This window comes from Triturus cristatus, chromosome 11, assembly GCF_964204655.1.
Source record: "Triturus cristatus chromosome 11, aTriCri1.1, whole genome shotgun sequence".
NCBI classification, from domain to species: domain Eukaryota; kingdom Metazoa; phylum Chordata; class Amphibia; order Caudata; family Salamandridae; genus Triturus; species Triturus cristatus.
The window spans coordinates 150840641-150868312 of record NC_140594.1 but is presented as its reverse complement, the minus strand read 5'-3'; the positions used below and the strand labels follow the sequence as shown (position 1 = coordinate 150868312).

At 43.1% G+C, this 27672-nt stretch overlaps 1 protein-coding gene across 3 annotated transcripts in view; it reads right to left on the bottom strand.

Annotated features, from left to right (window-relative positions):
- MPHOSPH9 (M-phase phosphoprotein 9) overlaps positions 1 to 27672 on the bottom strand; it is a 493866-nt gene that overhangs the window by 144340 nt on the left and 321854 nt on the right. For 2 of the 3 annotated variants that reach the window (XM_085635805.1, XM_085635804.1), the window contains exons 15-17: positions 23323 to 23387; positions 5711 to 5812; positions 4466 to 4603 (exon numbers count right to left, since the gene is read on the bottom strand). In XM_085635805.1, the coding sequence (XP_085491931.1) occupies positions 4466 to 4603; positions 5711 to 5812; positions 23323 to 23387 (305 nt within the window). The remainder of the gene's footprint in view (positions 1 to 4465; positions 4604 to 5710; positions 5813 to 23322; positions 23388 to 27672) is intronic. The other variant, XM_085635806.1, reaches the window with a different exon arrangement.

Below are 27672 nucleotides of genomic sequence, written 5' to 3'. Positions count from 1 at the left end.
CCAAAGGCAGCAATGAGACACTTAAAGTCAGCCCGAGCTGGCATGCACTTGCTTTACAAGGTGTCAGATACAACCTGAGGACCAAGTAAAACGAACTATTGCTTCACATGGCCTGCCCAGCCGGAATTAGCCACCTGCCATCGCATTGGAGCTTGGCCCCTGTCGCGCCCTTCTACGCACAGAAATAGGGGGGGGGGGGGGCGGTGACAACAACGGAGGGGGCCCGAAGCGAAACTCTAGTTCTATTGCATGTTTAACATAGCGCTGACTCGACCCGAGAGTAACGGAGCGCTGCACATGCGCACCGGATATACATTACATATTCAGGTACACGGAGATAAGTGATTAGCCATCATCCCAGGAATGGACGCGAGCTCGAGGATCGAACCCTGGTTTACAGGCCCAAGGTCGGCAGCGCAGCCCGCGGACAACATCTCCTCCCCTCAGGCCTCGCCGATTGACGCTAGCAGCTCGGGAAATCGTGCCCTCCGCTTGATAGCTAAAGCGGTGTGTGGAATACAATCGTGCACACAACATAACTCAACGTGGCAGCATCGTGCCAGATGGGCGTCGCTAGAGACAGTATTTCAAGACGCCACACACTCTTGCGGCCAAACAGGCACCGCCGTGGCAGAACTTCATCCCGCCCGACTAAGACAGATTCGAGGGTGGCCCCCCCCGAGATAACCTACTAGTTTACCCCGAATCCCAGGCTGTGAACGCGACCACGCAAGGACAGTGTCGGACGATCCGCCGAAAATGAGGCAAACTCTGGAGGGGCCTGCAGGTCTGGGCTCTGGACAACAAAGCCGGGCAAACGTAGTCCGCAATGCACACTAAATGGCCACCGGCATCCTGGGTGTTGTGAAGACACCAGCAAGCGACGCTCAGCTGCGAACACCCCAGATGCAAGGCGGCTGGCCTAGACTGCAAAATTAGACAGTAGTATAGCCTAAACACGACTCACTACCGAAGAGATGCAGATGTATATGGCCCACACCATTGAGTGGCCGAATGATTAAGGCGGACGATAACCATTTCACACATATAAGATAACAACGGGCAGAAGAGACTGTTTATTAGTCGGTAATATAAAGGTCTGCTCTACCAAATGGGATCGTGTCTGCCGGAAGTGTCCAAATAGGATGCCCAGAATCACGGGAAGTGGACGCGACCACGAGGCTCGAACCCTGGTTCCAGCGCCAAGTCGGCGGCGCATCCACCTCGAGCCCCGGTGCGTGGGGCAGCATCCCCAGACGTGGCAGCCCCCGCCCCGACTAGAAACACCTCCGGGACCAAGCACAATCAGCGCACCGGACTAGTGGCCATAATTTAATAAGCATCTTGAAAAAATTTAATTGTATTGCCAGAAACACAGGATGTGGCCTATTTACATCAGACGCACTCTGTTATCTACTTGGCACACGTTCTATGCAGCAGGCGTATTAACCCTCTGCACGAACTTCACGGAAGTCAAACCCCCAACTATACAAAATCCTGCTCGCTCTCCAGGAAGATGATTAATTACACCAAAAATCTTGACAATTATGTGAGGCCTGGTAATAGCCGCGCAGCATCCGGAGCTTCAAAAGGCATAATAAACTTCCAAACTCGGAGCCCCCAAGAAGCCAGCACTCGGTGCGATGACCTTAAATCCGGCACTGCCGGGGCCTCCCACACGCAATCGAAGAGCTCTGCCAACTGAGCTACCACCCCTCGCATTATGACCACCGAGCAGCGCGAGACAAATTCATTTGTAGGGGGTGCACACTAGTCGCAAGCAGACTCACCGATGTGGACGCACCCCCGAGGCTCAAACACCAGGTTCCCGCACCGAAGTCGGCAGGCCAAGCTGACGTGCCACATCCACTAGTGCAGCCCGGTCCCACAGCGCAGCGCCGGAGTACGTCAGCCAGGCGCTCGGCGCGATACAATCCACACTAACCTCGCTGTCCCCAACGCAGACGGCGGCGAGGGACTCGGACGACCGGCAAGGGACCAGAGGCGAGACGAGAGGGACAAGAGGGCGAGGAAGGGGCGGGCACAGCCTAAATACCCTTGCCCCTTCCCCCACCGCCGGAAGTACCCATCGCCGAACGTCTTCCCTGGCTGGGCCCAGGGACTAGACCGGCTGCCCCCAGTGCCTTCATTCGGCACTAAGGCGGTCGCCCTGTTAGGGGGGCTGCTGCGCAACCCCCCGGGGCAGCCTTGCATAAGCCACGCAGGACCGTCCGGCCTGACCGTGCCAACACGGCCACCACATATTCAGTGGCACACAACTTAAAGCCGTCGACCACCGCAGACATCAACCTTCGGACATTTGATCAAATCAAAACCCATCCATTCCCCTTGTTCTTTTAACTTATCTGTTTTTGACTGGTACCTTTAAGCAGCCCTGACAAATGTATTTCCTCCCATTTGATGTTTTCATTTAAAATATTATATGTTAATGGCTATCAATTCACTAGTTTGTTTAATAAATCATGCAGCAAAACAGGATTTATGTAGCGCCACGAAGCTAGAGGTAACTTGCCTTCATGGGTGATGGAGCTCTGCCTTCTTTGCTTTCGGACCGTTTTATTTACAGCAACAGTGAATAGGAGCCTAATACCCATTGCTGGTGTAATAAAGACAAGCATTGGAAAATACAATAGGCTTTGCGCCTCTGTGATTAATAATATATTTTGTTGTTGTTGTACGTTTTAGCATGGTGAGCAGTTGTGCAATGTACGTTACTGAGACTCCATAAAAGGGTTAAGACGTGTTTATTAAGAAAGCCAATATATTGACCAATAACTGGTGGTAATATAATGTGGGGGGATTAGGTAAATGGCAGGGCAGTAGCGGCTTGTGGAGGGAGTGCCGCGGGTGGTGAGTGGGGCGAGGGAGAGGCAGGGTGGGGGGTAGTAAACTCCGGCTCACGGCCGACCAGAGTAATGTAACTAAATAAATAAATAAAACAAATTTCATTGCGTGCGCTGAAACGCATTTGGAGTTTCAGCGCGAGCAATGAAATTCGTTTTTTTTTGTTTTGTTATATTACTCCAGTCGGCCGTGAGCCGGAGTTTACTACCCCCCACCCGGCACGCCACCGCCCCACGGCACTCCCTCCACAAGCTACTACTGTCAGGCAGGGGACAAGGAAAACAAGCATTGGCATAGCCAATAGGTCTTGCTTTTGGGACCTTATAAGTATTTAGTTATGCAGCACAATATCCTTGGTGCAACAACATCAACTGTTGCATGGCTAAACACTTATGAGGTCCCAAAGGCGAGACCTATTGGCTATGCCAATGCTTGTTATAATTTGGTGTGGATGTCCTACTTGAGTTGTTTTGTCATTTATTAATCATTGTGTGTATATACAAATGTCTTGCACTCCTCTGTGTTAAGCCTAAGGCTGCTCGACCACACTACCCCCTAACAGAGCACTTTGGTGATTGCATAGCAAGCCCTGTCCACTCATAAGGGAACCCCGGGACTCTTTACACAATATATCAACTTTTTGATATATCATATAAAGAGCCAGCTTCCTAGAGTCAGCGATTAAGTCTCTGAATATTTGTATCATATTATAATTGCACTGAGTAGAACGTTATCAGTATCCGCTTAGCAGAGGGTCGGATAGCCATTCCCAACATCATTTTCTAATTTCCCCTCCATACACAAATATTTATCTTGAGTTTGAGCATGCACGATTCTTGCTTCTGGTACTCGTCTTTGATTAAAAAAAAATTCTTCGCTCAATGCTTAATTGTTGTGGGGCTGCACATCTAGCACAAAGTCGCATGCAAAATCACAGTAGATCTACGTTTATTAGTAAAAATGTGAAATGTAGAATATTTCATTGTCATTATTAATGGCCATTGTTCAAATTGTGGCTCTTGTAGAAGATCATATCATCAATGAAATCATGTGTGATGTCATCTGTGATCTTCTGTAATGCACTATGTGGGAATTATTGCTGCAAAGCTAACTATAGCAGGCAGATTTCAGTGCAGGGTGGGAGCTTCTCTCAGGCCCTCACCCAACTGTGCACCCAATCAAATCACAGGACCAGGCTAGGCCCAATGGCAGGTTTACACCCCGCTCCCATTGCCTTTAATGATGGGATTTGTGGGTTGTGGCTTTTGGCTCTGGGTATATGGTCTAGCTTTCAGATGTCTAAGCCCACTGGCCATGGCCTTCAAATTTACCCTGCACCAAACTACCCTGCCTAGAAAGCCAGCTAGCCATCGGAAATATAAAAAAGGGCTGCATTTCCACTGACAGCAAATGTGTGTGCAAAAGGCCAATTGTTTTTTAACCTTGGTAACGTGATTTAGTTTGAAGAATAGTGCAACGTTTTCTTTTCTTAATGTACCCACCACTATAGTAACAATCACGGAGAGCTTGAGAAATAGCTGCAGAACTCCGCTTTCTTCAACATAGAGTCTATGTAAGAATGCTTCCCAAGAGGCCTCACCTGTTTGGCAGGAAGGTATCCTGCAGTTTGTTGTCCAAAATACTTGGATCATTCTCCAAGGGCTGCCCTGTAAAGGGTGAACATTCTGAGCCAGGCATCAACCACTTTCGTCTGCTAACATCAGTGCTTCGCAACCTGCTAAGGAAGTAAAATGCTTAAGTATGAACCAGGTTATTGTTTATTAATACTGTCATTTACTCCATAAATAACTCAGAAAATAAAAGTAGGATGAGTACTATACTTTAAAGAAAGGCCAACAGGTGAAGGGGAGTTTGAGGGGAGGAGTGCAATTGAGTGAACAAGAGAGACAGACAGAACCAGCTGGGGAGGAAGATGAGAGATAGAGACATAGGGGAAACAGAATGATAAGATTGAGGGAGGAAGGTAGAGTGCGTGAGTAAAAGTGAGACGGTAAGATAAAGGACAAAGACTGAGTGAAGAACAGACTAAAAGAGGAAAAATGGAGAGAGGGAGTGTATGAAGACAGGAGGTCAAGGTAAAGACAGCACAAGGAAGAGGAAGAAAGAGATGTCATTTTAATTAGCAAATAACAGAACAACATAAGCTATCCTGACATCTTAAGCAAATGACTACCAGTCTGCTATTTTGGAAAGACATTAAGCATCAATGGGGTAACCCTGTGTTGCTCAGAACCTGGTTGTCATATAGTATATAAACAATAGTGGTTCTGTCAGATAAGATCTGTTGTCTATTACCAAAATCAATAGTTGCACAAATGCTTCAAAAGTTAATTCATATGAGAAAATCAATCAAAAAGATTTTGAATTAATTTCATCATAATTAATCATATAAGCATTTGTGTAAATATTGATGTTGGTAACTGACAACGAATCGTATCCAACAGAACCACTTTTATGTACTTTTTTTTAAAGCCAGGCAGTGGTTAGGAGCGGACACTGTACATCCTAGAGAGGATCGAAGGGATAATTATGTAGCACTAGCAATTTCTTGCAACAGTCTGGGTGGCGATGGCAGACATCATGGCACTTATTGCCCCACCCATCTACCTCATAGTTCAAGCAACTAAGAAACGGAGGGGACCATCAACAAAAACACAAGAGGTATGGTATCATCTCTACCAGTAATTCCTACCCTACTAGGCACAAAGCAAACACCAGAGGCCAGGGAGAGACTGCAAACCAATTTCTACAGTCGTTGAATCACTCAATGAGGTCAACCCTGTTGCTAGAAGTAAAAAAATGTCTGAAACACAATTTGACTTACTTTGCATTCGTTATCCGTATATGATCCTCTGCAATATGACGCAGTTTTGCCATGTTATCATGTTCCATCTGTTTGAGCTGGTCTTCAAGTTTTGAATTAGTTCTATTGCAACAAAAAAAGAAATATCTGTAATCTAAAAATCCTACTGTAAGAACCTTTCAAGCACATCCTCATTATTTGAATTTGTAACATCCGCTCTTTGTACCGCCACAAAATACATTGCTTACCTAGTTCTATATTACCTTGGTCATTATCGCCTGCATATCTGCGATCTGCCCTTGAATTAGCTAAGAACAGCTATTTGCATCTTAATTTAATCCAGAGGGATGATAATGATAGGAAAACACCACAATAAATTAAGGAGGAGAGGTCCCTTGCTGGTTTATGCACTGGGTCTCACTGATATATGGCAAAAGCAAAACTCGACGACCAAATAATACACCTATTCAGGCGCATAGCACTTTTCCCACATTGACTACTTTCTTACACACCACTTGCATATGGGTCATGTTCGAGGAGCCAGACTACTTGCCAGAGTAATTGCCAACAATTAACCATTGTGTGTGGAACTTCAGGGAAAATACCGAGGGACTGGAAGGAGTTGGTCACTGACCCATAGTGCTTCAAGAGGAGAAACCTGGCGGCCAACATAAGAGAGGGTCAACTCTGTATTTTCAGGAGACTATGGATATAGCAGATTAGTATTTCGATCTGGGAAGTCTACAAGGTGATCCTGAGGGGACAGGCCATTCTCCTGATTGTGGGTGGAGAGGCCAGGCTGACAAATTGGAAGAAGATATTTTCAGACTGGAACTAGATATGCAGTCAGACAAAAGACCGCTTGGGGCACCAGTTACACCTTAAGCAGGCAGGATACAGAGGTTTGGTAGAATAGAGTAACCGGGCAGCCTCTGTGGTCTCTAAACGGAGGCTGTATGAGGGCGGGAATAAGGCTGGGAGGCTCCTCGCCTGGCTGGGATGGGTAGAGTGTGACAGAGATTGTGTGCAGGAACTACATTTGGCTTTACCTAAACATTAGTGGAGATAGGCAGATTGGGAAATTCGAGGCAGAAATCAGACTGCTATTGTGGAAAGGTGCAATGCATAATGCTGAACTCAATCAACTAAAGTATTTTTTGAACAGGACACAGCATGACAATACACTATAAATACAAAAATATACAGACCACTAATATTAAATTACTTGATAAGACTGAAAACACATTCAAAATGTAAACTGTGGGTAACAAAGGTGATAAACTTTCCATTAACAATTTCCAACAACATTGTGTATTCCATTACACCCCGTTTACTCAGCTTTGTATTTAAATGACCTTAATAAAAAATGTTTTAAAAAAAACAACTATTTCCAACAAAAATCCCCTAGGTTAAATGGAATTTTTGTCTCCTCCTTATCCGCCATAATTCATAAGGAATGTGTGAAATTGGAAAAAGGTGAGCTAGATAAACTTAAGCGAATTATTGAGTTACATATTCTTGTGTAGACATTGCTGAAGATTGTGTACGATATTGCTTTACCAGGACACAGTAATGGACATTGCAGAATGGGCAAAATGCTATAGACACATTATCACAACTACTTGGAATAACATGGACTGATGTGCACTATGTACATGGGTGAGGAGCAGTCTGCTCCTCAAAAATGCCTGTGGGCGAGGGGGCATGGCCAAGATGACTGCCAGGTAGGAGCATTTTTGCTGAGCTTTGCCACCTGTTTCTGTGCGCCCGTGCCCTGGGCCAACATCCTTAACCCCCGGAGGCCTGCAATCAACAGCGGGGTAGCCCTGGATGCGGGGCTTCCATACACACCATCCAGACTCAGAATTGCTGGTTCCTGAGCAAGGGCGACCCTGTGGGGGTTTTGCAAGGTGGCAACCACTGTGGAGAGTGAGTGGTGAGGCGGCCGTGAATCTCAAAACCGTCCAGTGCCTGAAAGACACATTAGGGCTCTATGCACGGGCTGAGGGTTGTTGGAAACGGTGGTGGTAGAGGGTGCAACACTGAGCCTTCTTGCACCGTGACCCGCTGTAGCGCCGCACATCTGGAGAGGCCGGGAACGGAGACACACAGTGAGTTCCAGGTGCCCAGCTTGAGGCATTGCCTCTCGCGTTGCTGCTGGCCCCTTAGCCCATGTAACTGACCCTGCTTTGTCCGCAGCAGTGGTGATAGGCCACACTTAGCACAGCATCTGGTCGCAAGCCCCTCTCTTGGCAGGTGCAGCTTCAGGATCCCGTCGAGTAGGTTTAGTGGCGGATACCATACCTTAGCATACATAGATAGGTGCTCTACATCTCAACCGACTCAGCTCTCACGTCTCAAGGCCTTTGCTCTGTCTGCAAATCTATGCTGGGTCCTATCCAAAACGAAATGTCCCGGGATGTATGACAAAACGTGTTTTCTATATTCTGTCTAGGTGCTAGTGATGGAGCAAGGACTCGTAGAAAAGAGACTTACCCTGAAGCAATCCTCTCACTTAACTTCCAGTAGAGTATTAATTACGTATTGTGTTAAACTAATACGCACCACATTGAACATAAAAGACAGAGAAGCTTGCCTACGTGTTTACTAATAAAGTAACTCGAGTGAAGTTCTAAAATGGCTGCTAACGAGAAATCTTTATTGCGCATGCGTCACGCTATTAAGATAGCGGCTTGGAAGCACACATGCTTAGCATCTGCTTTGCTGAAACTAAAACAAGCTATTTTACTAATGCGGGAAAGCATTAATAAATTAAATGGGATTATAGTTGAGACATGTGGTATACAGTAAATCTATTTATTTTTTAAATTAACATTTGCCTTTTTACTCTTGTATTAGTGAGTATTTTGGGCCTTTCGTGTGAGTCTAGACTCTTCTAACCACCTGACCTCCGCACATGCGTGGTGTGATTAAGCCGGAAGAAGTGATGTGGCTCTTGAACACAGTCCAATGACGCAAAAGATACATACCCTGGGAACCAGCACCGAAGTCCTATGGATGAAAAGAAATACATGAGAAAATATACACTTGTTTCTAATATGATGTGGATAAGGGTGGGAATAAAGATTTATCAATAACAATTAAGGGGTTGGATCTTTTAACAATGGACTGAAAGACAAAATTGAAAAATAAGAATGGTGTAATGATCACCCCTCTTTGCCTGTCCAATCAGAGTTAGTATTTTTACGATATTGAAACATTAATGGGTGGTACATGAATATTGAAAGGAATAATTGAGGCAGCTTTAGTTTGTTAGCAAGCATGAGACTGGGATGCTGTTCGAGTGAACCAGAGACGGAGATGTGCTGAATGCTGCAGAGCTCAGGATGCTGTCGGAGTGACAAGAGATGCTGAAGAAGAATCAAATGCAGAACCATCTATTCTAAATTAATTTACTTAGAAGAAGATCGCAGAAGAATCTCGAGGAGGAACAGAGTGTCGGAGAGGGGTGCTACGCAAGCGTCAGTGGTAGAGAGGTCATCTATCCTGTTCTGAAGCCTTTGTCGCCTGATCTTTCCCGGGGGACCCTTTCCAGCTCCTTGACCAGGGGGTTGGTTTTCACACCATCCTAGGTAACTATATTTCTTAGTATATGCCAATGTTCCTTTCTCTCTATCCTCTCCTTTCTGAGCATAAGTCATTGCAAGGTATAAAAGTATGTGGTTGATGATTGATTAATTGAAATCTTCCTTCCTATGAGAGACGGAGACTGTACTGTACTTTGTAAGTGGTTCACATGAAATTAATTTAGATAAAGATTTAAATTACTTCCTGAGTCTGTGGTCATTTATAAATGTAAGAAGATTATTTTATGTCATTTCATCATCAACTAGTTCAACTAATGGTCCATTGACCAGAGGAAAGAACTTTTTGATCAGTGAAAGATTAGTTGAGAAATAAGAGGTGACTAATCTCGAAATTATAGAAAATCACAAATTGTGACTCCAGCGGTTATTGCCAGGTTCTAGTGAGTGTGTTTATGGGCCCAGGTGAGTATATGGTATTGGAGTACCTGTTGCTGGTGAGCCGCTGGATCAGTTTTCTGGTAGCAGAGCTATGGTTATTATTAACTAGTTTGGTGATAAATATTGATTTTTGATTATTGATTTATGTTTAACAAAAGAGTTAGTGTCCCGTTTTGTGTTGTCTGGAAAAATTCCCCGGGGGAATGAATAGCGGGTGTTGATAGAAGCCATACTGCAGTGAGGTTACTCGTCTGTTGGAATAGCACTGAGAACCTATGCAGGGCTGGCAGTGCTAGATTAGGGACTATTTCGTATAGAAAGTTGAGTGTGAGTGAAAGAAGAAGGATTCGCTGGTGAAACTTTGGTCTTATCACCTAGAAAGGGTAACACTGAAGGAGTGACAGGTTCTCTTGAGCTTGAACGAAGGGTAAAGAGAGGTTTTACTCACAGTGAAAGAGGAGCAATTCTCCAGAATAAGTTGAAATCTATCCTTTGTTTAGTGGAACAGGCAGAGCATCGAATGTTTTAACATTGTTACTAACGGAATCCACTAAGGAAGAGTAAAAGAAATACGTTTTCGTATTACCTTGTGAAGGGAGGGTCAGTTGCTGGAGTTGCACTGACGTCACAGAGAGCCGCACTGGGATAGGTTGAAACAGCGGGCGTGTGACTGACGCGAATTGTAAAGGAGGTGTCAGTAGTAAGGAGCAGAACTGACGACATTGGAAAGGCCGCGCTGGCATTGGTCAGAGCACGAGCGCAAGCTGCAAACTGATTGGATGATTGAGTGAAAGCTACTTTTGGATTGGTTGACAAATTTGTATGCTTGATCCCCATTTGCCTTTTTGTGTGAGTCGCACTGACGGAAAAGCTCTAGGATTTGCGGATTATCGTTTCATGTATCGAGTGTCTAGAATGTATGGAGAAAAGAGAAAATTGTCATTTGTAAAGAGAATTAAGAATTTCTTTAAGAAAGATAAACCTGTATTGACTAGAAAAGGAATTCCTACTCTGCCCCCTAAAAAACCTGCTTCATTTATGATGGAGAGAGGATATCATACATGTGTATGGATGGGGAATTGGATGGAATACACGAAAGATTATGGTGTTTTAGCTTTTCCTGAGCATGGTACCTTTAATGGAAGAATTTTGCTGAATTTAAGGATACGGATGAATGATTTAGATCTGAGACCTAGGTTAACACAGTATGAGGCATTAGAAGAATGGGAGACAATCATGTGAACGTGAGTAAAATCAGAGTGGAAGATAGATGGATCATTTTCCTAGATACTTATGGGAGACACGTGAAGGTCAGATGTAGCAATGAAGAAAAGCAATGGTATCAGAAGGTTTATACCCAGTATTAGTGGCTGAGGAACACAGTAAGTGCAAAGCAAAATTGAGATACTTGAACCCGACAGGATATGGTGAATCAGATGATGAGTTGCTAACGGGTATTTTAACTAAAAACCCATCATTTTACCAAGAAGTACCATGTAGAATTACACCAAGGGCACCAGTACTAGGAACACCCTTGATTAGAAAAAATTTACATGATCCATCAGTTAATAGGGTACTTCAAAATAGGGAAAAAGAAGTATTAAGTAAAAATAGAGAGGAATTAATACAGAAGATGGGTCAATTAAATTTGAACCCTGAAGCATTAACAATACCAGTAACTATAGGTCCTGTTGTTCCATTGTATGGAGACAAAGTAAATTGCCTTAAACCACCAGCTGTAACAGCTTCCTTAAGTAACCCCAGAAAAGAAATTGTGATGGTAGCCGATCAAGCCAGTGAGTGTGATTCAGTAATTTCATTAATGGATCTACCAATAAGAGACTCAGTAAGTGAAACCCCAAAAAGAGTTACACCCAGTAGTTCAAAAGAAGGAAGATCAGTGGTATCCTCTGGAGCCAGAAGTACAACAGCAGTAACTCCAGAAGATTTGGAGAGATGGGCACAGGGAATAGAAAAACAGAGTACACCCCCTAACAGGGCTCGAAAAATCCACTCGACCGCTCGCATATGCAAGCTAAATTTAATGAGGGCGAGCTGTTTTTAGGTCCTACTCGCCCTTTCTGGCGAGTAGGAAAACAAACTAACTTTTGTCCTCCGTCTCTAAAATCGGAGCAAATGTGACAAGATAACGAGATTTAAAGGCATTTTTATTGCTCACAAAGCTAATGAGCAACAAAGATGCCTTTAAATCTTGTTATCTTGTCACATTTGCTCCGCTTTCAGAGACGGAGGTCAAGTAGGTTGCAGTTAGGTCGAGGACATTTTTCAAGGTACTAGTCCTGCAGGACTAGTGCCATTTTTGAATTTTTCGAGCCCTGCCTAAGATATTTACAAACTGAAAGTAGAATTGGAAGAGATGATAGCTTGAAATGTGGGAATAGAAAGATTAAACACTTACAATTAAGAAGAGTTGTTGTTTATTTGCAGGAGTATAACCAGGAATGCAAATTTATTTCATGAAAAACTGACAGAACTGGCCTCTGAGATGGGAATAGAGATAGGGAGATCAAAAGTGCTACTGAAACCATATCGAGTGGAATTTACGGACAAAGATTTAGAAAATATGAATGTGTCGGGAAAGAAGTTACAAGTAAAGGAGTTGTTGAACATTTTGCAGAAGTGGGGAGACATTGACAAGTGGAGAATAAGGTGGACAAAGAAGAAGGAGGAAGCACAGGCGAAAGAAGCATCTACTGCATATATGTTAAGAGAGTCAGGAAAAGTAGAAAGATTGTGTCCTATGAGAGAGGTACCTGGTGGTGGATATGTTCATGTTCCATGGATTCGAAAAGATATTTTATCATTTACAAACGATTTCCCTAAACTGAGAGAGAAACCAGTTGAATGGTACAAACAGGTTGAGAGGTTTGTGAAGGTTTCAAAGGTTTTGTTGAAAGACTTGGATGGCCTGTTTGATATAGTGTACCTGCTGATTTATGGACAGAATGCAAGATCACAATTGATTGGCCAAGTGAAGAATATCCAAGAGATGCGAAAACAGGAGCCCCCTCAGATGTGATGAAGAAATATCACCAAATAATTACTTTCCTGAAAGGGAAAATTCCTCCTAAAGAAACAGATTGGGTAAAGATAGATAGAACCACCCAAGAACCAAATAAATCGATTCATGCGTATTATGAGCGACTACTACAAGTGTTCAAACAGTATAGTGGTTTTGAGAACATTGGAGATAATGATATGGGTAATTTTGTGTATCGGTTTGTGTATGGTTTGAAGCCAGAAATTAGTCAGATGATTCACCAACACACATTGTATGGCAGGGAAAGTCCATTGACGACATTCTAAAATATGCAAAATATTGTGGGGATGATATTGAGGCAAGGCATAAAAAGTTAAGAGAAAATGATGTGGGCACAAGTGAAATTGGCAGAACAGCAAGAGATGAAATTAAATAGTCAGGCAGAGGTCAAATAAGGAACAAAGTCAGAGTGATCATGCGGTGAATGGTGGCAAATCAAGAGGATGAATAAATAGAGAAGATGCAAAGAAAAAGTTTCCGTGTCATGGGTACGGAAAGCTTGGACATTTGAAAAACGAGTGTAAGAATATTCAGAATAATAATAGGCCAACCCAAAATTTAAATCCACAGACGCAGAATGAGGTGCTTATGAATCATCCGCAGCAGGAAGTTAATCAGCAGTGTCAGGTGGCACCTGCCCCTATGCCAAATTTTGTGAATCAGTCAAAGTACAGTGCGGACACCGGATTTCAAGGAGGAAGTGGTAAGAAAAATTCTGTGAGTTCATAATACCTTTTACTGAATAACCATGAAAATGAAAATGAGCAATGACAGTGCCTGAGGGGGAGGAAGAGGAGTGCATACTTGGCGCATCCTTGCCGGTAGGTCAGTCAGGTCCATTTATTGATGGGAAAGTGGAAGGCAATGATATCACTTTTCTGTTGGATACTGGTGCTACCCATTCTACTGTAAGAACAGTAGGCATCCCAAACCTACCCCTCTCGGGAGAAGCAATCCAAGTAGTAGGAGTTTCGAATCAACAGATTAGAACTCCAATTACAGAACCTATGGAGGTGCATATTGGAAATGTTAAAGATATGCATCGATTTGTGGTCTGCGACTCTGGTCCAGTGAATTTATTGGGAAGAGATTAACTGTGCAAAATGAATTGCACCATTTATTGTACACCAGATGGTGTTGCTTTCCAAAACCCTGATGAAGATATGATATAGAAGATAATGTCAGCTAAACAAGGCACAGAAAGAGATGAAATGTATTCTTTGATGACAAAAAATGACTTACCAGAAGAGCTGAACACAACTGTGAATCCAGAAGTATGGGACTTCATGGGGAAAAGAAATAGGGCTAATGGCAAACATAGACCCATTGAAAGTGACAGTGAAAGAAGGTAGAGTTTACCCCAAAACCAGACAATAAAAAATGAGTCCAGAAGTGAAAGCAGGAGTGGCATCTGAAATTGACCGTATGATTAAACAGGGCATTTTAAAAGAAATAATGAGTAGTCCTTGTAATTCGCCTATAATAGGACTTAAAAAGCCTAGTGGGAAGCACAGAACAGTCCAGGATTTGAGGTAAATTAATAAAATTGTAGTGCCTTGTTGTCCTGTGGTGCCAAATCCAGCAGTGATTCTTTATCAGATCCCTTGGAAAGCAGGCTGGTTTATCGTAATAGATTTGTGCCAAGCCTTCTTCTCAATTCCCTTACATCCAGACAGCCAGTATCTTTTTTCGTTTAAATTTGAAGATCGCATTTTGGCATGAAACAGAGTTCCTCAAGGGTATACAGAAAGTCCCTCAATTTTTAATCAAATACAGAAAAAGTGTTTAGAGAAGTTAGTTATGCCCAGAATTTCAGTTTTAGTGCAATATATCGATGACTTACTTGTAGCATTGAAATCCAGAGAAAACTGTCACTGATTCCATTGCATTACTAAATCATTTGGCTGAGGGAGAAAACAAAGTGTCCCCAGAAAAATTAAAATTTTTCCAAACAGGAGGCAAATACTTGGGTTACCAAATAGAAAGAGGAGTGAGAAAAGTGACCACTGAGAGAATTAAAATAATCAAGCAAATGCAGTTACCACAGACACAAAGAGAAATCAGAATGTTTCTCGGAGTGGTGGGGTATTGTCGACAATGGATTGTAGGTTTTTCCTTGCTAGCGAAACCACTGATACAGATGACACGGAAAAGAGTGAAAGATCCAATAGTTTGGGATGATGAAAGTGTGGAAGCATTTGTAAAATTGCGAAATTGTCTATGCGAGGCCCCAGCTTTAGGCATGCCTGATTATTCGAAAGAATTTGCACTGTTCTGTTGTGAAAGGGAAGGTTGTGCACTTTCAGTCCTAATCCAAAGACATGGGTTAAGTCGAAGTCCAGTTGCATAAAAGTAGTAGCTGCTACCTGTATGAGCCTATAACAAAGTGAGTCAATTGTGATGGGACATCCAGTGAAAGTATATGTTCCACATTCACTCGAGATTCTGTTAACAAGAACTCGAACGCAGCATCTTACCCCTAGTCGGATGACTAAGTATGAAAGAATAATTTTGGGAGCAGAAAATGTGACAGTCATCAGGTGTACTATGGTGAACCCTGCTACTCTATTGCCAGACTCCCGTTGTGAGGAAGTGAAAGATGAAGTAGATCATGATTACTTGGATGTAACTGAAATGTGTACTAAGCCCCGTCCCGACATACAGTAAGAACCTCTGAAAGAGCCAGACCATGAACTATTTGTTGATGGTTCTTGCTTAAGACTTGAAAGTGGAGGACTAAGTGCAGCTTATGCGGTTTGTAAAATATCTGGAATCATTGAAGCATCCTATTTATCGGGAGTCAAGTCTGCACAAGTAGCTGAATTGATAGCTTTAGTAAAAGCATGCAAAATTGGGAAAAACTGGAAAGTAACCATATTTACTGATAGTCAATATGGTTACGGGGTTGTGCATGACTTTGGCCAGCTTTGGATGCAAAGGGGATTTCTGACTTCTTCAGGACCCCTTATTCGAAATGGGAAATTTGTGAAAGAACTGTTGGAAGCAATACAATTGCCAAAAGAAATAGCAGTGGTCAAGTGTGCTGCTCACCAGTCAGGAGATGACTATGAAGCGGCTGGTAATCGATATGCTGACCAGGTTGCTCAATACTGTGCAAGAAATAATATGTCATTAAACAAGAACATGGAAACAAGTGGAATCAGCTGCCAACCTATGCTATTCTCAGCTTTCGAAACATGGGATGAGGTGAGACAATTGCAGGATGAGGTAGAAGGGAATGAAAAGAAAAATTGGATAAATCAGGTTGTGAAAGAAGGGCAGAAGATGACATGTGGGTGTACCCTGATGGAAGACTAGTCATGCCAGACTGCTTGCTCTCTCAATTTGCAAGAATGTACCATGGAGATACTCATGTAGGCAGGGACGCTATGATCAGACTATTTAGACAAGATTGGTATAACCCAAGGTTTAGGGTAGTCGCAAAAAGTCTTTGCCAGAGATGTTTAGTATGCCAACAAATAAACCCAGGCAGGAAGACAGTGGTCAGTTGGAGAAAAATTGGAAAGGCAGAAGGACCATTCATAAGACTACAGCTTGACTTTATAGAGTTACCACCATGCAGTGGAAAGAAGTACATCCTTGTCATAGTGTGTTTGTTTTCACGATGGGTGGAGGCATACCCCACTAGGAGAAATGACAGCATAACAGTAGCCAAACTGTTGTTAAGAGAGTTAATTCCACGTTTTGGGTTTCCAGTAACTTTGGAATCAGATACAAGACCTCATTTTAATAATGAAATAATTCGATTAATAAATGAAGCATTCAAAATTGAACAGAAACTGCACTGTGCATACCGCCCAGAGGCTTCTGGAGTGGTAGAACAATTAAATGGCACAATCAAGTCAAGACTGGCAAAGGTGTGTGCATCCACATCACTGAGTTGGCCAGAAGCATAGTCTCTTGTATTAATGGGACTCAGAAGTATTCCTGACAGAAACACAGGATTGAGTCCCCAAGAAATTCTTATGGGAAGGGCAATGAGACAAGCATTTATACCAGGACATAAATTACTGAATATAACTGATGATCTGGTATTGGATTATTGCAAAGGATTGGCTGACCTAGTGCGTTCCGTCTCTTACCAGGTTGGAGAAGACGCAGTTGCCATGCAGCCGGCTCAGGCGCATGACTTGAATCCCGGAGAACGGGTGGTAGGGAAGAAGCACACCAGACTGTGTTGCCTAGCACCCAGGTGGGATGATCCACGGCAAGTCATACTGGTCACTACTACAGCAGTGAAGTGTGCAGGTTTGCCCAATTGGATCCATGCCAGCCACACGAAAAGGGTTCCAGACCCTGCTGAAAAGAGACCACAACTGGCTAGAACAGTTGAGGCTGCCGAAGGTTGTACAGTCGAAGAATCTAGAGGAACAGATTCTGAAGGGACTGACAAAGAACATCTGAGCACAAGTCTGGAAGACTGGATACCAGTGGTCGACATACCTTAGGTGGTTATTAAAACAAGAAGAACAAGATTAGAAAGACAAGACACTAGTGAGGATCAGATAGGTGTAGAAGAACACGCTCAGGGAGAAGAAAACAAAGCTACTGGAGACCCTAAGCAAGACCAGACAGGGACAGAAGAACATACTCAGGTAAACCAAGCAACCGAAAACCCTGAGCAGGGACAGACCGGTAAAGAAGAACACGTTCAGGCAGCAGAAGAACCAATTGTAATAATACCTGAACAGGACCAGATAGGAGAAGAAGAACACGTTCGGGCTGAAGAAGAACAGTCTGAAAGGATACCCGAACAGGAACAGTTAGAGGAAGAACACGTTCAGGCAGAAGAAACCACAATAACAAGACCTGAACCAAGACAGATATACTGAGAAAAGGGAAAAAAAGATTGTGCCACAACATAACGAGAATAAAAGAGCTCTTCAGAAAGACAAAGAAGGTGAAAGTGCAGTGCAATTTAAAAGTGGTCAGAAAAGGTGATAATTGGCCAGGTGGAGTCAAAAGGCTGAAATATCATTTGAGAAAAGTAAATGAAATCCCAGAACAAGTGAATGAGGTTACCAGTCAAAATCAGTCTGAACAGTCAATTGCTAAGAACATTCGGAGAAGTCCAAGACAAAGTCTTGAACAAGAAGTTCAAGGGTCCTGAATGGACCTATGTAATACTAGAAGAATTTGAGAATCTAGATTTAAATGAAGAGACAGTCGAAGAAGTGAATGCAGAACAGATTGACGAAAGGGAAGTGAGGCCTCCTTGAAGTACTAAGGAGTCTGAGTCATAACTAAAGAAAAGAAGAGAAATCTTCTTAAGTCAAAATGGCTAAAGATAGGGTTACTGAGAGACCAAAACGAAACTGTATAAAGAAATGCTGTAGGGTTTGCATATGTAGTATTTTAATAGTGATCTTAGTATGGCTATTCCTAACAATAGCAGTACCTTATCTGATAATAACAGACAAGAAGAATGACACAGACACTAATGAAAAGACAGCTACTATGAGAGGAGATAGAGTAGAATTAGAAGCAACAGATGAGGTAGACTTACATCACACAGTAACAGATAATGATACGTCTTTAAATGTATTTACAAAGTTATTGTCTCAGTACATAGACACAATGGAAATTAGTGATTGTTTGTATGAAATTACCAGCTTCAGTAGCAGGAGTCACATACCATCATTTACCTTTAACATATGGTATTTCATGTAGCATATTGTCAAGTTTATTTTATAGAACAGGAAAACTTCAATATTATTATTCAAATCTAGATGTAGTTTTTACAGAAATTCCTATTCAAAAGAATATGAATCCAGTGCTTAGTAGTCTAGATGCACAGTTTATGGGTGAATTTTTCTTAACAATGTTATTAGATATAGTGAAGGCACATAAGGATAACCAAACATGCTCATTACGTGAAGAAGAGAAAGTGTTTTTGAATTTAGTTGAAGAAAGGAGACCGGATTTCCAAAGAAAAGCTACTGAACAGAAACCCCATATTCCACCATGGGCTGAGAAAGAAGGAATTTATACAACTGGCAAAGCTCATGCTGCGATGTCCCTAGACTTTGTAAAGACAGGGAAAACCTGCATCCATAGATTAAAGTCAAACTATAACAATGTATTTATTAGTTCCCGTGAATGTGAACATACCATCCTAATTTTGGGAGGTTGGGGACTAAAAGGGGGAACAGATCCAGTATTTCCTGGAGTTTACTATGTGTGTGGGAATAAGGCTTACTATAAGCTGCCTGCACGGTGGTACGGGAGTTGCTACTTCGGAATAGTATTTCCGAAGATATATCATGTAAAAAGAATCACTGGAAGCAATGAAAACACTAATGAACTAACACTGAGAAAGAGAGCTAGTTTTTCAGAAATAATAGGTAACATATTTAGTGCACTGATACCTTCAGTGGGAGTCGTTCTAAATTCACATAGAATCTGTCAATTGTCAACAGTAGTTGACAGTCTTTCAACCGATACTGCTGGAGGTTTCTTGATGATTAATATCGAAATGGTTGCAATTAGGTCTATGGTTTTACAAAATTGACTAGCGCTTGATATATTATTGGCAAAGGAGGAGTTTGTAAAATGTTGAAAGTGCAACATTGTTGCACTTAGATACCTGATAAAAGTAAAGAAATTAGAGGATATATTAGGAATATTACCAAACATCAAGAAAAATTGAAACCACTGGAGGCTGACAATGTATGGGAGAGACTAATAAAGAGTATTTCCTCAATGGGGATTTGGTTTTCTAATCTTGGGAAAGGAATAATAGGTCAAGTAATCCTACCATTAGTTGGTATAGCAATAATAGTTTTAACAATAGTAATATGGAGTAAATGTTGCACAAATAAATTGAGAAGAAGAAAATATGAAGTAAATGGAAAGGGAATGAAGAGAAAATATGAATATATACAGTTAGAAGAAATGAAGGCAAAAATTATATGAAAGAATGAAAGATTTAAAGAATAAAGATGAGAACAGGAACAAAAAAGGGAAAGAAAATGAGATATGTTAAAGTTGGCATCTGATTGGGATGGGTAATTTTGTGATGGCTCAAAAATGCCATCAGAGAGAGGATTAATGGAGCAAGGACTCCTAGAAATGAGACTTGCTTGGAAGCAATCCTCTCATTTAACTTCTAAAAGTGTATTAATTACGTATTGTGTTAAACTAACATGCACCACATTGAACATAAAAGGCAGAGAAGCTTGCCTACGTGTTTACTAATAAAGTAACTCGAGTGAAATTCTAAAATGGCTGCTAACAAGAAATCTTTATTGCGCATGCGTCAGCTGCATCTACGCAGTATGGAAAGCTAAAGCGTGGAGGGATTTTGTTGCGCATGAGCAGACGCTGTTAAGATGGCGGCTTGAAGCTCACATGCTTAGCATCTGCTTTGCTGAAACTAAAACAAGCTATTTTACTAATGCTAATGCGGGGAAAGCATTAATAAATTAAATGGGAGTGGAGTACAGATAGGTGGTATACAGTGAAACCATTTATTTTTTAAATTAACATTTGCCTTTTTACTCTTTTATTAGTGCGTATTTTGGGCCTTTCGTGTTAGTCGAGAGTCTTTTAAACACCTGATCTCCGCACATGCGTGGTGTGATTAAGCCGGAAGAAGTGATCTGGCGCTTGAACACAATCCAAGGACGCAAAAGACACATACCCTGGGAACCAGCACCGAAGTCCTCTGGATGAATAGAAATACATGAGAAAATATACACTTGTTTCTAATATGAAGTGAATAAGGGTGGGAATAAAGATGTGTCAATAAAAATTAAGGGGTTGGATCTATTAACAATGGACTGAAAGACAAAACTGAAAAATAAGCATGGTGTGATGATCATCCCTCCTTGCCTGTCCAATCAGAGTTAGTATTTTTACGATATTGAAACATTAATCGGTGGTACATGAAAATTCGAAGGTATAATTGAGGTAGCTTTAGTTAGTTAGCAAGGATGAGACCGGGATGCTGTCCGAGTGAACCAGAGACAGATCTGCTGAATGCTGCAGAGCTCAGGATGCTGTCGGAGTGACAAGATATGCTGTAGAAGAATCGAATGCAGAACCATCTATCCTAAATTAATTTACTTAGAAGAAGATCGCAGAAGAATCTTGAGGAGGAAGAGAGTGTCAGAGAGGGGTGCTACGCAAGCGTTGGTGGTAGAGAGGTCATCTAGCCTGTCCGGATTCCTGTCCTGAAGCCTTTGTCGCCTGATATTTCCCGGGGGACCCTTTCCAGTTCCTTGGCCAGGGGGTTGGTTTTCACACCATCCTAGGTAACTTTATTTCTGTGTATGTGCCTATGTTCCTTTCTCTCTATCCTCTCCTTTCTGAGCATAAGTCATTGCAAGGTATAAAAGTATGTGTTTGATGATTAATTGAAATCTTCCTTCCTATGAGAGACGGAGACTGTACTGTACTTTGTAAGTGGTTCACATGAAATTAATTTAGATAAAGATTTAAATTACTTCCATAGTCTGTGGTCACTTATAAATGTAAAAGATTATTTTATGTAATTTCACCATCAACTAGTTCAACTAATGGTCCATGGACCAGAGGAAATAACTTTTAGATCAGTGAAAGATTAGTTGAGAAATAAGAGGTGACTAATCTCTAAATGAAAGAAAATCACACATTTTGAGTCCTGCGGTTATTGCCAGGTTGCAGTGAGTGTGTTTATGGGCCCTGGTGAGTATATGGTATTGGAGTACCAGCTGCTGGTGAGCCGCTGGATCACTAGTGTTCGACCACAGAGAATAACAAGGAGCCATGTTGTTTAACCTTGCCTAGGCTGTTCAGACTAAATCCCAGAAAAAGAACAAAAACATGTGCTATTTGTGAAAATACAATGTGGCACAAAAACAAGCGTGATATTTAGTAACGTGTGCAAAGCAAAAGTGGCCTACAATGTGCATAGTTAGGCTAACATAGGGGAAAATGACAATGGGTTATATAGGAAACATACAAGCTCAGAGGACAGATGGCACAATTGTGGCCACTTGGGTACTTTGACACATCTTATATAGGGCTGTCCCAAACTCAAAAGGTACTGGGAGGCAGTTCTGAAAGATGTCCATGAGATCTTTAATGCAGACATTCCTCCTTTCCCAGTTATGTCCTGCTAGGCCTCCCAAATGCCTGGACTTACCCGCTCTACTCCAACAAGGGAAGAGCCTATGGCCTTGTGTGCAGCCAAACAGGCTATTACCTCCAAGTAGGGCACCAACACCCTAACAGAACATGAAGTCTGGCTACACAGACTCTGGGACACCATAGAATGGAAATACTCATGGCCTCACTAGACAACAAGGTGCCACAATTTGATAAAATGCGGGGCCCCTGTCTTCAATTTCTATCACTAGACTTTTGGAAACTCTCATGCCCCAAATACCTCCAGGTTCGTAGGTTAAAGAGGTCAGCACCTGCATAAGACCACCAAGATTAGGGGAACCTATTGCCAATCTGTAGCACACCTTGCCAAGCTGGAAGATTTCTAGCAATCTACTGGGATGGTACCTGTGAGATAGAGACCAACCCTTTTCCGGTTTTGTCTACCCTTACATTTTCTAACCACCTCCTCTCTGTACTGGTTGCCTCCCCTTCCCTCTGCATTCCCTCCCCTCCACAAATCATGTTTCATCTCCCCGTTTATACACCTCACCTGGATTTTGGATGCGAGTGAGCATATGTTATTGACTAAAATGAATAAAAAGATATAAACCATAAAAATGCCCCTGGGCGGCACCCAGATCGTGATTCACAAATGAGAACTATGTACAGGAAAGATCTGCAGCACACGATTTTGGAGCGTAGGTGTAGGCTGACCCTTGCCGAACATTAAAGTAGTGAGTTCCTGATGTTTATTTTTCATTGACTTCCACAAGCCACATTGATTGAGAAACATGGGTCTTCCTAGCATGGTCACAACAGAACCAGAACTCAGTTCCTTTACTCGAGCCTCACCTGCTTGTGAGACAAGACATAGCTCAGTCAACCGGAGTTGAGTGTTAAGAGCTGGCCCATTCCAGGGCTGCCAGACAGATCCACACTGAATGTGATGAGAAAGCAGAAGACCAGAAGTGCGCTGTGCCGCAACCTCATCCAGAGGTGCATCAAGCATCCCAGAGGCAGCAGAGAATAGGCGTTTATTCTTTCTGGTCTCCTGCTTATGGATCAAGGCTCTGCTAAAAATTGAATCCACTGTTTAAGGCCAGTGAGCAATAACCGGTTTTTACAAAACATTTAGGTGTATATACCCTTACAAGTACTAACCAGACCTACCAAGGGGACCTTTTTCAACCAATGTAATGTAAAAGCAATAATTATTAGTCAGCTGCATCCGTTGACATTAGATGGTGATATTTTGTTTTCCCCTCCACCCAATACAAGTCAGGTTTATAATGAGAACACAAGCCTCTCCAATGTTACAACACACAAATATCTATGATCTGAAAGCTAAGGAACTGCTGAGAAGTCTTAACTGAAATGTAACAATGTCAAAAGGCTAGATCAAAAGACAGATCATAGAATCAATCATCAGCATTGATATCAACATTATTTCACAATGAAGTGTTTTCCTTTTTTACCTTTTTAGGTCTGAAATTTCTCTGTTTGCCTCAGTTTGTTTGGTCTCAGTGGCGCTCAATGTATCCTAACAAGGTAAGCACAAAAACCCAAAAATTATCAAGTATGGAAAAAATACGAAATATTCTAACACTAGAAAACAAAGATTTTGTATTTACGCACATATTAAAAGTATTATTTTTCTTACAGCATGCAGAGTACAAATGTACTTGATTCATGTTCCTACTCGCTTTTTGGTCAGATAGAGCTACCAAGTCTTGCCACAATTAGCAGTACAAATAGTATATTCTGCACTGACAAGTTCCCAGCATGGGTTTAATGAAATTTCATCATTTCATTTCTACAATTCTTTTTTCCACTAAGGTTCTTTTCTAAAATGTTTCTGCCTCAGTAAAAACAGTCAAAGCTGCAAAGCTTCAACAATGTTTCACAACCAAGGGGCTCATTACGATTGCAGGCCGAAAGCCACCACCCAACACAGACTCCGATTCGGAACCGACGACTTGCGTCGGCGGTTCCAACTGCCGGATTACGATACGACCAAACACTGTTTGGTCAGAGTCCCATTGTTCCCTATGGGAGCTCGTGTTACACACGACAACCGGCCGTTACAGGCTCCTATGGGAAAATGGGGTGTGTGCAGAAAACACTGCACACTGTCGCAGGCACCCCATGGTGCCTGCCACACTGTGCAGGCAGGATATTTACAGTGGGGTCTCTTAGGTACCCCCTTGGCCAAAAACCGTAGGCTGCGGGGGCAAGGGGGTCCTGCCAGGGGCCCCCAAAGTCACTTTGCCACAGCCTTTCAATGTCAGACAGGCCGACGCGGAAAGGCGGTTGGAAATTGGCATCGTAATGCCGCGTGCCGAAACGCTGTCCTTAGGGGGTGTATGATGTAGTTCCGAGCGACAGGAATACTCCGCGAGTCGTTAGGAACGGAGTCGGAATGACCGGGCGGTTTACATTCCGACTGCGCACATCGTAATCGAGCAGTCGGAATGTAAACCGAACGAGTCAGTCAGAAGGGCTCTGATGTGTTTGAAGAGATTCTGACTGTCCAGAGAAGGTTTTCAGCCCACCATCGTAATGAGACCCTAAGTAGGTAGTGTCACACAGTGGGGAGGCTTCTAGGAAGCCCATTGCCCATTCTCATTTCTCACCTTTCCTACTCTCTTTCCTGGCTTTTTGTCTTCCAGACAGCTACTCTCTCATGAGACATCAGTAATCCGTCCTGGTTCGCTTATAGTTCAGTGGTAGTCTGATCTTTCCCTCTTTCCCTTCCAGCTAAACTGTAGTCTGCTTGCCCACTCCCCACAGTTCATGTGTGTTAAGACCCTCTTATGGGCAGCGCTAACCTGGCCCCTCCCCATCTTCGAAGCTGAATGGTAGTTTAGTGCCTCTTACAAGCCATCAATCATTTTCATCCTGTTCCCCTTCCTTGATGCCAGTCTGAAGTGTGACTCTCCAACAGTCCACCCTGGTTTTTCGTTAGTCTAGTAACTTCAGTCTGCCTTCGAGCCCACTGGTAATGTAAACCCGCCCCTTTACTCAAGGCCCACTATTAATCTGGCATAGATGTTAAGTTTGTGTCTCTCCTCATTTAATGAAAAGAAAAAGGACAGTTTTGCCTCCTTTAATATAATAGGACATGTCTTTGTAAACCCTGTGTCACCTCTCTAGGAACACATGCTTAAATCTCTGTCCAACTGAAAGGCTAAGTCGATTCCTTTCAAGTCATGTATGGCTGTGGCATCCAGGCCAACTTCTGCCTGCTGCATGCAGAGTTGTCCGCACAATGTACGAACATTGTCCCTGGAGCGTCTCCCACTTCCATGGCAGGAGCCAATTTGAGGAGCAAAAGCTTTGTTGGCAAGTCCATCATGCCTAGCTACCCATGCCCTGCAATTTTTTTCCAGGTGCACATGACAATTATAAACTTTCAATTTCTGGAACCGCCGTGGTCACAAATCGTTGTTGGAAAGGCACAATTTAATTTGCAGATTTCGTGATAAAACAGATGGACAATTCCCTAAAAAAATGAAACAGCCTAGGCATTTCATCCCTTTTCACATGGGACTTCTTCAGGGCTTGAGAAACTTTCCTCTGTTGATCCAATGTTTGTTGAATTGTCCATCTGTTTTATCACGAAATCTGCTAAATTGAAGAATAAAGAGAATGAAAAACAGTCTGATTGAGAATCTAACTTTTGTATTGTATAACTACTAAAAGTATTTTGCTGTCAATTGATCTAAATATTAGTAAATGTACAAACTTTGTAAATTAGAAGAAGATCCTTTTCAGATGTTGTAGAGAAAGAATCTTATTGTGCTCCTCAAAATTGTTGAATTTGATGTTTAAGCTTGGTTTTTTTTGGTTGACCCAAAGAAGTGTTACAACAAACAAATGATGGACGGAATGCTGACAATGCAGACATTCTCCCCCAGTCAAGAGATCTGGGTTAAATCCATCGTTCTTTTGCCCACTACGCCACCCCAGTTCAGACATGGCCATATGCAAATCAGTCTTGACCCTGTGCCTCATGGGAACAGTCCAGCCCGAACTGCCAAGCCATGTCTTCCCTGGACCGGAATCAAGCATCCTAGGACCGGTTTCTGGCTATCAGCCGTCATCAGCCAGGATAGCTTGACTCCAGTGGTGTAGTGAGCACGGGTCCCACGTCTGGGAATACCCATCCCACTTAGGGCGAAAAGCGTTACAACAAACAAATGATGGACGGAATGCTGACAATGCAGACATTCTCCCCCAGTCAAGAGATCTGGGTTAAATCCATCGTTCTTTTGCCCACTACGCCACCCCAGTTCAGACATGGCCATATGCAAATCAGTCTTGACCCTGTGCCTCATGGGAACAGTCCAGCCCGAACTGCCAAGCCATGTCTTCCCTGGACCGGAATCAAGCATCCTAGGACCGGTTTCTGGCTATCAGCCGTCATCAGCCAGGATAGCTTGACTCCAGTGGTGTAGTGAGCACGGGTCCCACGTCTGGGAATACCCATCCCACTTAGGGCGAAAAGCGTTACAACAAACAAATGATGGACGGAATGCTGACAATGCAGACATTCTCCCCCAGTCAAGAGATCTGGGTTAAATCCATCGTTCTTTTGCCCACTACGCCACCCCAGTTCAGACATGGCCATATGCAAATCAGTCTTGACCCTGTGCCTCATGGGAACAGTCCAGCCCGAACTGCCAAGCCATGTCTTCCCTGGACCGGAATCAAGCATCCTAGGACCGGTTTCTGGCTATCAGCCGTCATCAGCCAGGATAGCTTGACTCCAGTGGTGTAGTGAGCACGGGTCCCACGTCTGGGAATACCCATCCCACTTAGGGCGAAAAGCGTTACAACAAACAAATGATGGACGGAATGCTGACAATGCAGACATTCTCCCCCAGTCAAGAGATCTGGGTTAAATCCATCGTTCTTTTGCCCACTACGCCACCCCAGTTCAGACATGGCCATATGCAAATCAGTCTTGACCCTGTGCCTCATGGGAACAGTCCAGCCCGACTGATTTGCATATGGCTGGGTTCAAACTGGAATGGCATGGTGAGCAAAAAAACGATGGATTTAGGCCCAGATCTCTGTACTGGGGTGAATGTATGACATTGTTCTGCATTCTGTCCATCAATTGTTATTTTTGCATTTGTCACCCCGAGTGGGAAGGGTATGCTCAGACGTGAGTCCCTTGCTCTCCATGCCACTGGAATCAAGCTATCCTGGCTGACGAGGGCTGAAAGCCCGAAACCGGTCCTAGGATGCTTGTTTCCAGTCCAGGGAGGACCTGGCTTGGCAGTTCGGGCTGGACTGTTCCCATGGGGCACAGGGTCAAGACTGATTTGCATATGGCTGGGTTCAAACTGGAATGGCATGGTGAGCAAAAAAACGATGGATTTAGGCCCAGATCTCTGTACTGGGGTGAATGTATGACATTGTTCTGCATTCTGTCCATCAATTGTTATTTTTGCATTTGTCACCCCGAGTGGGAAGGGTATGCTCAGACGTGAGTCCCTTGCTCTCCATGCCACTGGAATCAAGCTATCCTGGCTGACGAGGGCTGAAAGCCCGAAACCGGTCCTAGGATGCTTGTTTCCAGTCCAGGGAGGACCTGGCTTGGCAGTTCGGGCTGGACTGTTCCCATGGGGCACAGGGTCAAGACTGATTTGCATATGGCTGGGTTCAAACTGGAATGGCATGGTGAGCAAAAAAACGATGGATTTAGGCCCAGATCTCTGTACTGGGGTGAATGTATGACATTGTTCTGCATTCTGTCCATCAACTGTTATTTTTGCATTTGTCACCCCGAGTGGGAAGGGTATGCTCAAACGTGAGTC